The sequence below is a fragment of the Spea bombifrons genome, chromosome 12 (genome assembly GCF_027358695.1).
Source record: "Spea bombifrons isolate aSpeBom1 chromosome 12, aSpeBom1.2.pri, whole genome shotgun sequence".
Taxonomy (NCBI): domain Eukaryota; kingdom Metazoa; phylum Chordata; class Amphibia; order Anura; family Pelobatidae; genus Spea; species Spea bombifrons.
In genome coordinates, this window is record NC_071098.1 from 9,186,781 (window position 1) to 9,200,563 (window position 13,783).

The 13,783-nt window shown below is 38.5% G+C and overlaps 1 protein-coding gene across 1 annotated transcript; it reads left to right on the forward strand.

Annotated features, from left to right (window-relative positions):
* The first annotated feature begins 730 nt into the window (after positions 1 to 730).
* On the forward strand, positions 731 to 8,477 carry GABRD (gamma-aminobutyric acid type A receptor subunit delta). The gene is made up of 8 exons (XM_053451622.1): positions 731 to 827; positions 1,772 to 1,839; positions 3,421 to 3,641; positions 4,688 to 4,770; positions 6,018 to 6,155; positions 6,354 to 6,509; positions 7,099 to 7,307; positions 8,027 to 8,477. The coding sequence occupies exons 1-8, from the start codon at positions 767 to 769 to the stop codon at positions 8,327 to 8,329; spliced, it is 1,239 nt and encodes a 412-aa protein (XP_053307597.1). The 5' UTR covers positions 731 to 766; the 3' UTR covers positions 8,330 to 8,477.
* Positions 8,478 to 13,783: the final 5,306 nt, after the last annotated feature.

A 13,783-nucleotide genomic window follows, 5' to 3' on the forward strand; every position in this document is an offset into this window, starting at 1 on the left:
CAAGTAAAGTGTCATGGGCCCTAAAGAGCCTTGGGTCCCCTATTTTGACACTCAGCGGAAATAACTGAGGCTGGCAGCTGTCTCCTTGTGCACAAAAGCAGCCAGTCCAGCCAGCACCACCAATAATCCCTAGATCAACGTTAAACGTTTAACAACTGGATCAGTTTACGATATAAATGGAAATGTAAATATTGTTTATCCGGCCTGATATTATCTCAGCTGTAGTGAAAATAATGGATTATAACACTCAAATAGTTACTATTACTCAAGATCAAAACTGCTGTAGTGCGTAAGACTCGTGTTAAAGCAAATTTGTTTTTTTAAAGGGACGCATTGGAAATGTACGATCCTGTTTAACTTTAAGCTCAACTTTGATTTTTCTTTCTGCTTGGATTTATGCTTCCTCGTCTTTAGACTTCTGTGTCATGTTCTCTCTAGGGTTTAACATATACCTTTTGTCTTTGATGATACTTATTGTATGTGCAGAGAACTGGACCCCATAAAAAATCATCCCACCCATTAGGAAATGTTTTTAGGTGTCATCGATAAATGTGATAATACCTTATAGGAGAATGGCGGCCCTCTAGTGGACAAACTCTAGAAGGCTACGTAGGCTTTTAATCGTATAAAATAGTTTGTTGGGTGCAGCATAGTTACTTCAGATACAAACTGGCGCAGATTATTTAGTAAAATTAATCTCGTTTTTTGGTACAGTGGTACAGAAGATATTGGAGACTACATCGGATCCAACATTGAGATTTCATGGATGCCCAACTTGGATGGATTAATGAAAGGATATGCAAGGAATTTTAGGCCTGGAATTGGAGGTAATGAAAGCTGATATATTACACTTAAACATAGAACCATAGAATTTGCCAACAGATAGGAACTATTCGGTCCGTCTAGTCTGCCCATTTTTCCTGATGTAGAGACTCAAACCTTAATCAGTCGTTAGTTTCGTCTTAGGGTCACGTTAGCCATATGCCTATCCCGTGCGTATTTAAGTTCAGGTACTGTATTAACCTGCCCCACTTCTTCCTGGAGGCTGTTCCACTTACCTACCACCCTACCAGTAAAGTAAAAACAATTAGAACATTCTTTGAGGAGTATGCAAACAAGTGTACTGGATTACATATGTAATTCTGTCTTATTTACAAAATATAGTTTATCCTTCAATTTGGTGCCTGCTATGATATAGGAAAGGAAATGGGTTAAAATCCCTTTTAGATCTTAGAGACTAAAGGAAGAGGCAACCTGCATTGGTCAGTCATTGGGTCTCAACATTGCGAGAAAGGACCTTAGATACATGGGTTATTATTACTTATGTTTAATGTATTACTTGTCTGAATCCGACAGTCCGTATGGTTTACTGTGCCCTCCATAGTAAAATACATATAGCTGTAATGTTCCTGGAGAAGATGCAGTCTTTAGTTAAAGATTAAACCTTTTACTATGCCAGCATTAAACAATACGTAGCCATATAAGCTTTCGGGCCCTGAGATGTCTCATCATTGGATCAGATTTCCTCCGAGGTTCTGAAAGCTCGTGTGACTTGTATATTTTCTATTTTGGCCTCAATAACAGGAATCACTATCGGGGCCAGACTGGCCATCCCGAGGTGTCCCTTGCACTGGTATTCCAGATGGCCAGTCTGGGCCTGATCACTATACACTGAAGATCTCAATGTGCCTCCTCATGCCACAAGCGCATCAGCATAAAGTACTATTTCTTTGAGCTATAACCATTTTTATTCTTGTTCTCTGCTTGGTAGGTCCCCCTGTGACTGTTGCTGTTGACGTTGAGGTCACCAGTATTGACCATATCTCGGAAGTGAACATGGTAAACGGTTGTATATTTCCTGTACTCAATGGGTAAAACATATGTTATCATAAAAAAATTACTGGTGGCTGAAAGATCATATATTTTCCCAGTTCAATAACTGTGCATTATTTACGGCTGAAGGAGAAGCAGATCCCCAAAACAAAGCTTTACTAATATTATAACTTAAATATGCAATTATCATATTCCCATCTAATGTGTCCTTATTTTATTAGCTTACAATGAAGTCTTCTGTGTATGATTTCACATAGAAGGCAGCAGTGATACATCAGAGTTTGATGGCAGATTTGGACCATCTAGTCTGGCCATATTTTCCAGTTAACGACTCAAACCTTAATCAGTCCTTGGATCGCCTCTTATATTCAGGATTTTTCCTTTAAATGGGGACGTTTAGTAATTCATTTATTGTCCTAACGTCATCAAACGTTTCCTTGCCTGAGAAAAGCTACCTAAACCAATCAGGGTTCATAAGACAGGGCAGTTATGGCCCCCAAAAGAGACCCCTTTTTTGTTAATCTAAAATCACTTTTCACCCCATGCCTTGTGCCAGTTAATTAAAAAGGAGTTTGTAGAGCAGATAGGCTATATAAATTATATCTTCAGCATTTTGAGGTCATCAAGATGGTTACAAAGTAAGTAATGTGATTTAAAACTCAGTATAGGCTGCGCTTTTAGAAAGGAAGTTATTTAATATTACAAAAAAACCATTATGCTCTCTATAATTTTTTTAAAAAGCTATTTGTTTTAATTATTTATGATGAAATCTAACACTATTTTTTAATAATGATATACACTGTAAATACAGCCTCTTAATCTTTGCACGGGTGTATAGTTTCAGTCAGTGAGCATTAAATGGTTGTTATTTAATTCAGTTTCCTTTCCATTATTTTATTTACCAAAAAGCATAAATGACTAATCAGTAAAAGGGTGATTAAAGCCTAGTGGGACGGTACGCACTAGGCCCTACGTGTTCTCACTACGCTCCCACGTGCACGTCTTTAATAAATACTCTCTACAACTTACATCCAAACATTGCACACGGACTCCAGTGCATTTTTATATGCGGTATAATTGTGCCCGTGTTCCTGTTTTAAATGTATTCAAATTTAGCCTTCTATCTGATCTTTCTGCTAACCAGGATACTTCTGGGGAGGCAGTGTAGCTTAGTAGTCAATGAGAATCCATATAGTTGAACATCCATTGATTTCAGTGATTTTATAGATAAAACATTACAACCTGGGGCCTTAGGGAACAAGAGAGAGATCTGTGGGACCTATTTTGGTCTTAAGGGAAACGGTCACTGACTAACCTCAGTCATATGCGTTGAGTAGAGGTGAACAGCAGTCAATATATTTGGAATATGGATCTCCCTTCCATCTAGTTGTACTTATTCATTGCAGCAATTACTACGTTAATGGAAGACGAGTAACCCTATTGAGCCTATTGATGGGATAGACATACAGCTATCCTAAATCTAAAGCGAGACCAAGGGCTGATCAAGGTCGGATTCTTTACATCGGGAAAAGCAGGCAGACTAGAATGAGGCGATGCTACCTAAGAGCAGTAATGCTGTTTTCATAGGAGTACACGATGACGGTGTACCTGCGGCAGAGCTGGCGGGACGAGAGACTTTCCTATAACCACACAACGAAAACTCTTGGCTTTGACAGCAGATTTGTTGAGAAACTCTGGGTCCCGGATACTTTTATCGTGAATGCCAAATCTGCGTGGTTTCATGACGTTACCGTGGAAAACAAGCTGATCAGACTGCAGCCGGATGGCGTCATCCTATATAGCAGCAGGTAAAATGAATAACAGCCTGTAATATATCATTGAGGGTAATTATTTCATTTCAGCGTATAGAAGCTGCCTCTGTTCAAAAAGCTTGGGCCATTATGTGACTAATAATTCAAATAAATGGATTTCTCTTATATATTTGGTAGAGATTTACATTACCGAGAATTAATAATAATAATAATAATATACTAATGTAAAGAATTTAACAGGGAATGGAATTAGAAGTTTGTATATAAGCTGGAGGATTACCCCTACACTGATCTGTGTGCCCACTCGTGATTAAACGTAGTTATTTTGCTCTTCAGAGCTAAAATGATAAACCCGACTTATCTCTGTACCAACAGTCATAGTGTATGGCTGATATGTAACATCTGAAGTTCTTTTATGCAGGTTTATTAGTAATATTAAAGACACCATGCCTTTTGGGAGATGTGGCCCCAAAGCACTCTCTGAACTATAAAAAAAAGTTATTACTCCTACCCCCCTTGGACGATGGGTGGATAGTGGAACTTGGTGAAAAAGTTTGATCACGTCTGAAGATTAGTGAAAAGTAGCACCTTAGCACCCTGGGTTCACGTGTGATGCTACAGGATTAAACTCGGTCTCCATCCATCCCTTCCCCCGGCACTCTAAAAGAAGCAGGGACCACCTAGCCGGGGCAAAGTATTTCACATAGAAACATTGTAATGGTGAAAGGGGTTAGCTGGGGCCAAATATTCAGTTAAATTTGGAATAGTCATATGACTGTTCTTTTATGGAGAATCCAGATGAAGGGCCAATTTAAATGTGGTCTCCAATTAAAAAAAAGTGGTTTTTTTTCTGTTTAAAGATCACAAAATAAAGTCCGATCGGCATTAGACACCGTTTTGCTTTGTTCTGTGTCCCACAAGCCGATGCTTTAAATACTGTGTGAACCTCCCGAAGTTGTCTTGAAGTGTGACAGTTGTAAATGTTAAGGAGAAACATCTATGGTTTGTGACATTTTACTTGCTAATTTTGAGTCTGTATAAGGGAAATGTCGAAGTTTCACAATGTTATGATTTATTTGCAGAATTACTTCCACGCTCTCTTGTGACATGGACCTGACCAAGTACCCCATGGACGAGCAGGAGTGCATGCTAGACCTGGAGAGCTGTAGGTCTTTCCCTGTCTTTTTGTAACAGATACGATTGCTGGTCTGGCGCCTTCTGTATAGAAGACAAAACACGTAGGCACAGACTTCTTCCCGGTCCATTCCAGCTTAGATGATTTGTTAGCAGAGCGAGTATGTATTTCACTCTTACTCACAACACTCTGCCGCATTAAATAAATGATCATTTCACTCAATGAGGTGGAAATAGATTTCCAGAACTAGGTAAATACATAAGCCCAAGAAATAATGAGAACATTTTAGCAAATGCATTATGTGAAAACTCGTCTAGGACTGCATTATCGAAAATAGATCAGGTCTCCCGGGATATATTGGTGGAGAACACCAGCAGGAGCCCTTATTATTTCTCTTTTTTAGTATAACCTGATCATGATTCTGTTGTTGAAGCTCCATGTGCTGTCTGGGAGTAGAAGCACAGAAACACGAAATTTACCAGAAACCCCCAAAAAACAGCCCATCTGGTTTTTTTCTTATTTGGTCCTTGGTTTTGTCTAATATTCAGGATAGCTATATACCTTCCCCTCTACCACTACTGCTGGGAGGCTGTTCCACTTAACTACCACGCTCCCAGAAAAGGAAAATGTCCTTACATTTGATCTAAGCCACTAACAGTCTTGTTTTAGACTATGACCTCTCTCTTACTGGCATTGCTCAGTAATCTGGGGACTAATGGTTCCTGACAAATGTGAACAGCATGAGGTCATGGGTGGCATTCTGTGCATCCTTCTAGATACATGCATGATTTGAGCTGTAATTGACTTTGCTACAGTAAATGCACTGGTTGGCATGTAGTTATTGTGCAGTGGGACATATCTGTCTAGGGACTGCAGGGGAAAACATACAAAGATGCTGGTGAATTATTAAGGGTTTCAGTAAAAATATTGATAGACAAAAGACAGAAGCAGCCAAATCAGCAGGTTACACACGTAATAAAGCTGAAACAATGTCAAAAGTGATAGAATTCTGCTGTGCCAACAACCTATCTCTATAATAAGATAGACTTGGGTAACTTAGGGAGTAACACAGTATGCCATTGTATTGTTTTCAAACGGAATAGCTCAGTAATGGCTTTTTAACGGTTTTTTAAAAGCTAAATCAACAACAAAACACCCGCTTACCTTCAAACTAAAATAGAATGTTTTATTAATTACATTTATAACATTATTATTTATAACATAACGTTTATTAATGTTCCCTACTTTCTTCCATTTGCTTATATCTTTGTTTGTAGATGGCTATTCTGCGGAGGATATACTGTACCAATGGTCAGAAAACCAAGAGCAGATCCATGGTTTGGATAAACTTGAGCTCGCCCAATTCACCATCACGAAATACAGGTTCACAAAACAGCAAATGAATTTTAAATCAGGTAAAAGGTAGGGCTAGGGATACAAATGTTGCATTGTGTGTATGTGCCAATGCTGGAAATATAGGTCTACACTTTCCCAATATTTATAGATTTTTCTAATAAAATCCTTACTTTCTCCAAAGACGAGATATCACATAATGATGGTATGGCTAATATTTGAATGATTATGTAATGACTGTAGCTTACTTTGCTCCCCAGCTGGTCAGTTTCCAAGACTGACCCTTCGCTTCCAGTTGCGAAGAAATAGATGGGTTTACATTATACAGTCCTATGTACCATCCATCCTGCTGGTGGCCATGTCTTGGATTTCGTTCTGGATCAGCCAGTCAGCAGTTCCTGCAAGAGTTTCACTAGGTAACCTACTTTACAATGATCTACATATTCCCACTTGGTGCTTCTGAGCTCTCCAGACGGGTATTTCAAAAGCCATTCTTTTTTAAAAGTTACTTTTATTTGATAATTAACCAAAAGCATCTAAATTTTCTGGTTCCCAAGTATGACAAGTGTTAGCCATACCCACTAAAACCTAAGCAGCGAAGAGAAGTCCCATAGAGTTCTCTGTGCTCTTCATTGAGTGGGTATACAGATACTATTCTCTGAGAATATTTGGAGAATGTTTGGCAAGCAAAAACCCGATAAACTAGTCTTCAGCTACAGCCCACTAACTTCATTATGCATTATTAAGGGCCAAACTTGACAAGATTTCGATGTAAAAATTAATGATCTGGCCCTGTACAAAGACCAACTTTTTTACTACTTTAACTATGTATTATAGAACTCTGCTGCCAAAGGAGGCTCTTTGTCTTGAGTGAGAACATTTTCTTCAAGTGGACTCATTTCAAAACTTATTTTGATTGCTTCAACTTTTTGGGATGCTTGTCTACCAAATTAAGCAACAGGGATGTGTGATAGGCTGAACTTCACTGTGTGTTCTGTTTGACAGGTATCACAACTGTACTCACAATGACGACTCTGATGGTGAGTGCACGCACATCTTTGCCTAGAGCATCTGCCATCAAAGCCCTAGATGTCTACTTTCTTATTTGTTACGTGTTTGTATTTGCGGCCCTGGTGGAATATGCTTTCGCTCACTTTAATGCTGATTACGCGAAGAAGCAAATAAAAACCAAGGCGGAAAAACGAGTCAAAGAGGTTAGAAAAATGGCTACTCTGCTTATCAATTCTAGACGCATAAGACAAATAAAATCACTAGCTTTCTTATTGCTTTATGTCTGACTATTTACTAGACCTGTGCATTCTGATTCGTATGAATTTGAATGTCCAAAAACAAGGAGGGACCCCCAACAAAACAAATGACAACAAAGTAGAGAGCCCCAAATTGTCATTACTTTTTCACTCTTTCTTATATTTTCTCTCACACTGTCCCATGTTCTCTCTCAATGTCTCCCTACCTTCTCCTCCAACCACTCCTGTGTCCCTGTCTCCTTTTCTTGTCTTGCCTCTTCTTGTTCTTTTTTCTTTGTCCGCTTCACCCCGTATCAGATCCATTAACCAGGCCTCCTGGAGCACTTCTGCAAAAGGAAGGTGCCTTGCGCACACCCTCTCCTCCTCTCTCCCAAACTAAAAATTTGCACAAATCTACTATATATATATATATATATATATATATATATAATGTGAATTTTCATTTGTTCATTACACTACAAGTGAATGATGATCAGATTTTTAATACATTAAGTTCCAAAGGTTAATACACATTCTCAATTGGGATATGTGTTTGGCAAAGTGGACCAAGGAGGTCAACCACATACCTAAATGTGTCTGCACTTACTAAAATAATTATATCATCATAAATATATATATTGGCTTTTGACTTTAGACCATTATTGTTGTCTCTAATTTAATTATAGGTGGCTATGGAGGATGCCAGATATGCCATTGTGTTGTTGACCCTTTCGGTGCTTGGAATGAACCCAAATGCATTTATAAGCAATTTGCCAGACAAAGATGAAGTAACAATGAGAAGATCTGAAGATGCAACTAAGCAGCACAAATTCATGCGTCGTGATAGCACACGTGAGAAGAAGGGCAGGTTTAACCATCTACTGAAGCCTATAGATGCTGATACCGTTGATAATTATTCCAGGGCACTTTTCCCTGTAGCCTTCGGTGCAGTTAACATAATCTACTGGTTGGGGTATGCTACAAAGTAGATCAGACATACTTATGATGTCACCAGAGACCATAGCAGTAAAACTGATGCTTTTTTTTTCTTTAAAAAGTGGTTGTCTATAGTTGGTTATCCCAAATAAACAACAGAACCAGCACCTGATGTGATATATGATAAATAATAAAGGATATTGGAAATGATGTCCAAAAGAATATATAACCCCCCTCCGGATCCAAGCTTAAACATATCAGTAAAAAAAACCACCAGCATTAAGAATCAACATACTGTATAATACGCTAACGATATTGTGCTTGATTTAATTGTCAGACATTAATATATCTTATTGAACAGTAATCCCGCTAAAGCAGGGTTCTACAGACTTAGACTCAGTGACTTGGCCACTTTAGGGTCTTTGCTGTAATATTTAACACTGTAATTGCTGTTACAAAAGAATTTCTGAAGAATGAGATACAAACAAGTATCCAATTTCTCTGTTTATTGTGTTTTTTAAATGATACCAGATTATTTGGCCATATTGCTGACCTTGCCCTCTGTTACCCCTACTCCCTGTAAGCACAGGTTCAGGGGCCCTGAATGTACCTGATAATACTGTACTGGGTCCCTGTAGGAATGAAGAATTATCATTCTTATTATTATTAATTATTGTTTTACATAGTGCCATTATATTACACAGTGCTTTAAAATGAGAATACTGCCTTTAAGACTGGAATGGAAGAAGAAGATAAATACGTTTCTATTTCAGTTCATTAAACGGATATGTTATATTTGTCCCATAGCAGTTGGTTTGTCGGAGGATTGCTGTATATTTATTTCTGGCAATTTGAAGATGTAATCTAAAATATCTGGATTGCTGGATAATTACCTGTTTGTTACCTAAAATGTTCATTGAATCTCTATGGCCTTTTGTATTACAATATTCCTAAGGCCACTGTCTGATTTCTTTATCATTAAGTAAATATGGAGTTGAGTCATTGCATCTGTGCAGTACATGGGCAACTCTTTCTACAGATAAATAATAAACCTGCTTTATAAATATCAGCCTAGCTTCATGGTTACTCGGCAGGAGCTAGCCTGGGGTCCATTACCCACCACCCCTGTCGGTCCAAATAAAAACGGGGCTGGGTTTCTCTAAGTGTGTGTTAAAGTAAGAGTTAGTGTGTGTGATTGATTGTATGTGTTTATATATATATATATATATATATATAAGTGCATGTTAGCGTGAGAGTATGTAAGTGTGCATGTGTGTTAGAATGAGTGTAAGTGTGTATTACAGCGAGTTTGTGTTTCTTTATTGTTATTCAGATTCTAAAAGAAAGAAGGTCCATCCACTTCAACCCTTCTACATTTGTACCCATATTTCTTAGAAGAAGGCAAAGAAAGCTTAAATAATGTTTTATACAATATTGTCCCAAAGGGGTTTTCTCTGCATCAACAGTAAATTTAAATTGTTATAACCCTAAATGCCCGAGTCCTCCTAAATCTGCTAAAACCACTTTACTTAGCAGTGGATTCCACATCTGAACCGCTCTTAATCATATTCAAGAAGAAAGGAGGGGGCCAACAACAAAGCTGGGGGGGGGCATCATGCAAAAGAAGTTTACTTTCCACAAAACTGCATGGCAGGTAACTGAATGTCATCACGAAGCCAAGCGGCCATCAGACACACAAAGGAATATTGCAAATACATGTATAAACACACAAGTATTATTATTCAGCATAATATAACACTTAACCAGTAGCCGATAACATAACAATAACAACAAGAAGTACAATAAGCTTTCCTACAGAGTCATCTTCACACAATCACACACTGACTGCAATATATGACTGAATATGGAGCTTCTTACAGGCTGATCATATCACATGACAGGAAGCAGGAAGCTCACTCTGCCATCACTAATGCCCATAATGGAGTCTGTCTGTATCTTTGCAAATACCCATGCAGCAGGAGAGGGCCCCACGCACCAAGTGGGTCTGCATCCGGGCTCCATATAACCCAGCTGCGCAAACACAGTTACACTGCAGCAAGTAGGGGCTCCTAGTCACCGGGTCCCTTGACAACTGGGGCAATAGTCCTATAGGCCGTTGTAGATCTGTAATTATTACAAATAAGAGAAGCCTGCAAAAAATGCTACAAATAACCAGAGAAACCGATGTTTGGTCATTTTCGGATATTATGAAATGATTTTGTGGAAAGGATAATTGTCCGGGGAACAGAGAGGAATCACTCCAGAGGTTTAGCCTCTTCCAGGTCTTCTTGGGAATTTTATTCAATGCCGCAAACACAAACGCAGAATAATCTGGCCTTGAATTTTCTTGGCTTGAAGAGACTTCTGAAGAATTTGGCCATTTTTTCCCCATGTTGCCATTTTAGGAGACAGTCTCTCAGAGTGGGAACTCATTTCCACGCTAATTTCAGACAAGGTTGTCCTGTGCACATCTCCAGACCGGAGGTAGCTAAGCTGTCGAGGAGGCTCTTTGACTTGAGTGGGAGCATGTTCTTCAAGTGGACTCATTTCAAAACTTATTTCAGATAATGTCACCATGTGCACGTCCTCGTATGGGCAGGATAGGCCCACGAGGAGGCTCATTCTCATCATCAGATGATAAGCAGTCCAAGACGTAAAGGAGGATATTTAGAATATAAAGCTTTTCAACATAATCCTCATCATCCTCATTTAAGTCAATATTCCTTCCCATGCTGGCTGCATTATGAGTTTTTTCTCTCTCTCCTGTTCCCTTTGTACATTAAACTCTCTTTCCTTTGACTGATTTAGAGCATCAGTTTCTGGTTCAGCCATTGTTGAATGGAGTCAGCCAGGGTAACTACTTAACTACAATAAGCAGCTGTCCGACTGTACCGTCACTTTTATACACTGCCGGGTGTTCTCTACAATCTGTGATGTTATAAAGCACTACAACAGACAAGAATCCTCCATTTCAACACACAGTATCCAAGTTAAACAAAGTGATATTTCTAGAACAAATCCAGCCAATAATTTGAAAATTATAGGAATAAAAAGAAAATTACAACAAAACTCTGATGTTAGCTTAATATCAGAAAAAGGCAACAAACATTGTATTATACTGTTAAATGCACAACCTATAACTAACTATATACATATATAATAAATCATCCTAAATTTGTTTCTTCTTTGTCCTAGTCGAGGCTTACATGTAACGTAAGGAAGTTTTACTTTACTGGGAGGGTGGTAGGTGAGTGGAACAGCTACCAAGCAGAAGTGGTAAATGTTATTAGAATACATAGAATGTAATTAGACAACAATAACCAGAGTAAAACCAAAATACATTTTTTAAATGATGATTTCATGTATAGAAGGGAAAAACCTTACCTGGCCCTATGTGAAAAAGTAATTGCCCCTTAGATGCTCAATCAACCGATTAACCAAGTGTAATTGATATTTGGGTTCAATTTCACACCCAGGCATGGTTACTGCCAGTCCTGTTGAATCTAAACATCACTTAAATAGAAGCTGTCTTGCAAAGTTATGTCGGCTAAAAGGTCTCAAAAAAAAAGTCAGATGATGCTGTGCTCTAAAGAAATTAAAAAACAGATGAGAAACAAATTCATTGATATCTGTGAGCCTGGAAAGGGTTACAGAGCCGTTTCTAAGGCTCTGGGACTAAAGAGAACCCCCAAGACATTTGGGATAATATTCTGAGCACTGATGAGTCAAAAGTGGTGGTTTTTGGAAGACATGGGCCCCGTTACATCTGTCGTAAAACTAACACAGCATTCCTCAATAACAACATCATCGCAACTCAAACATGGCGGTGGTAATAAGATGGTCTGGGGCTGCTTTTCTGCTTCAGGACCAGGCGATGGAACCATGAATTCTGCTCTCTACCAGAAAATCCCAAAGGAGAATGTGACCTAAAGCTGAAGCACACAAGCAAATCCACCTCTGAATGGCTCAAAAGAAACAACATGAAGGTTTTTGATTGGCCAGGTCTAAGTCCTGATTTAAATCTAAGCCTGAAAACCCTCCCATGTGGCTGAATTTAAAAAAAAATCTACCAGGAAGAGTGGCCAAAAGTCCTCCACAGGTTGTCGTTGTCTTATATTAATATTAGTTGGATGATCTGAAACATTTAAATGTGAAAATGTAACAAAAATAGAGGAAATCAAGTAGGAGACAAATGCTTTTTGATAGCACTATCAATGGAGACAAGCAGTGCTGGCACTAAAAGTGTGATGTAATAAAAGAAAAACATAAATAAATTAGCATAAGATACAAGTACTGTAAGGGCTCTTGGAATGAAGATGCTGTATGTGGTTATTGTCTACTTGGACTTTCCAAAGATTAAAATAATTGCTTGTACAGAGTAACTTCATTTTATCTTCTCCGACTCTCCAGCTGTGTTAAAAGTTTTATGTTTTGAGACCTTAATGTATATTTAAAGGTGAATTCCTCCAAACCATGTGGATGTTAAACCAATTTAAAATATTGCCTATGTTTTATTTTGGTGGTGAAAGCAAAGTGGCTTAGAGGAACCAAGTTTTGTCAAAATTTGTGGGTTTTTTTTTGCTGATATCACAATTGGCTCAGAATAGTCATTGATAGCAGAATTTTGGTGCAAACAGTTAAATTGTGCAGCCCCTCACTATCTGTCATTCCCCAACCTCCTAATAGATTGTATGCTCACAAGAGCAGGGCCTTCTTCTCCTTCTGTATCAGTATGTCTTAACATGTGTTAATCTTATTTTTAATTGTATATTGTGAATTTTTTTCTCTTTTTTTTTTTAAATAGCGCTATGGAATCTGCTGGTGGTCTATAAATGACATTAGCACTTTAAGCAGTTCTCTATGGCTGACTTTTAACATACTACAGAATGAGAAGAAGGCTCTGCCCTTGTGAGCTGATAATCTAGTTGGTAGTTCATGGGAAAGAGAGGACTGCTGGGTGAGGATGACTTGATTGTAAGAGGGCAATATGGAGGACTGTGTTGATCTTGCAGGTGGACATAGCAGAGTCTTTCTTTAGCATACTGGTCAAGGGACTGGGAACAGGTGATAACAGTAGAAGAGAGCCGTAAGTTGTTGGAGAAACAAAAAGGGTGGTTGGGAATGTAATTACATATAAGATGTTTAATATGAATTTAATTCTGGAGTGTATAGGGAGCCAATGGAGTGACTGACATGGCAGGGGAGCGTAAGAAGGAAAATTAGTCGGGAAGCCGTGTTCAAGATGGATTGGAGCAGTGAATGGTGGGAGAGGTGGAGACCACTTGTATGACTATAGATGCTGATACTGTTGATAATTATTCCAGGGCACTTTTCCCTGGATTGGAGGGGAAGATGCTTACTATGTCCTGCACAAGAGACATTACAAAGAAGAAGCAGAGAGAGAGAGAGAAGAGTACCGTATTTGCTCGATTATAAGACGACCCTGATTATAAGACGACCCCCCAAAATCTGAATATTAACTTAGGAAAAAAAGAAAAAGCCTGAAT

What these genes read in the sequence shown, in the direction of transcription:
- GABRD (XM_053451622.1), top strand. Translation starts at nt 767, where the DNA reads ATGCCCAACTTGGATGGATTAATGAAAGGATATGCAAGGAATTTTAGG. An exon ending in TTTTAGGCCTGGAATTGGAG is followed by an intron (nt 828 to 1,771) that starts GTAATGAAAGCT and finishes TCTGCTTGGTAG; the next exon opens with GTCCCCCTGTGACTGTTGCT. An exon ending in CGGAAAAACGAGTCAAAGAG is followed by an intron (nt 7,308 to 8,026) that starts GTTAGAAAAATG and finishes ATTTAATTATAG; the next exon opens with GTGGCTATGGAGGATGCCAG.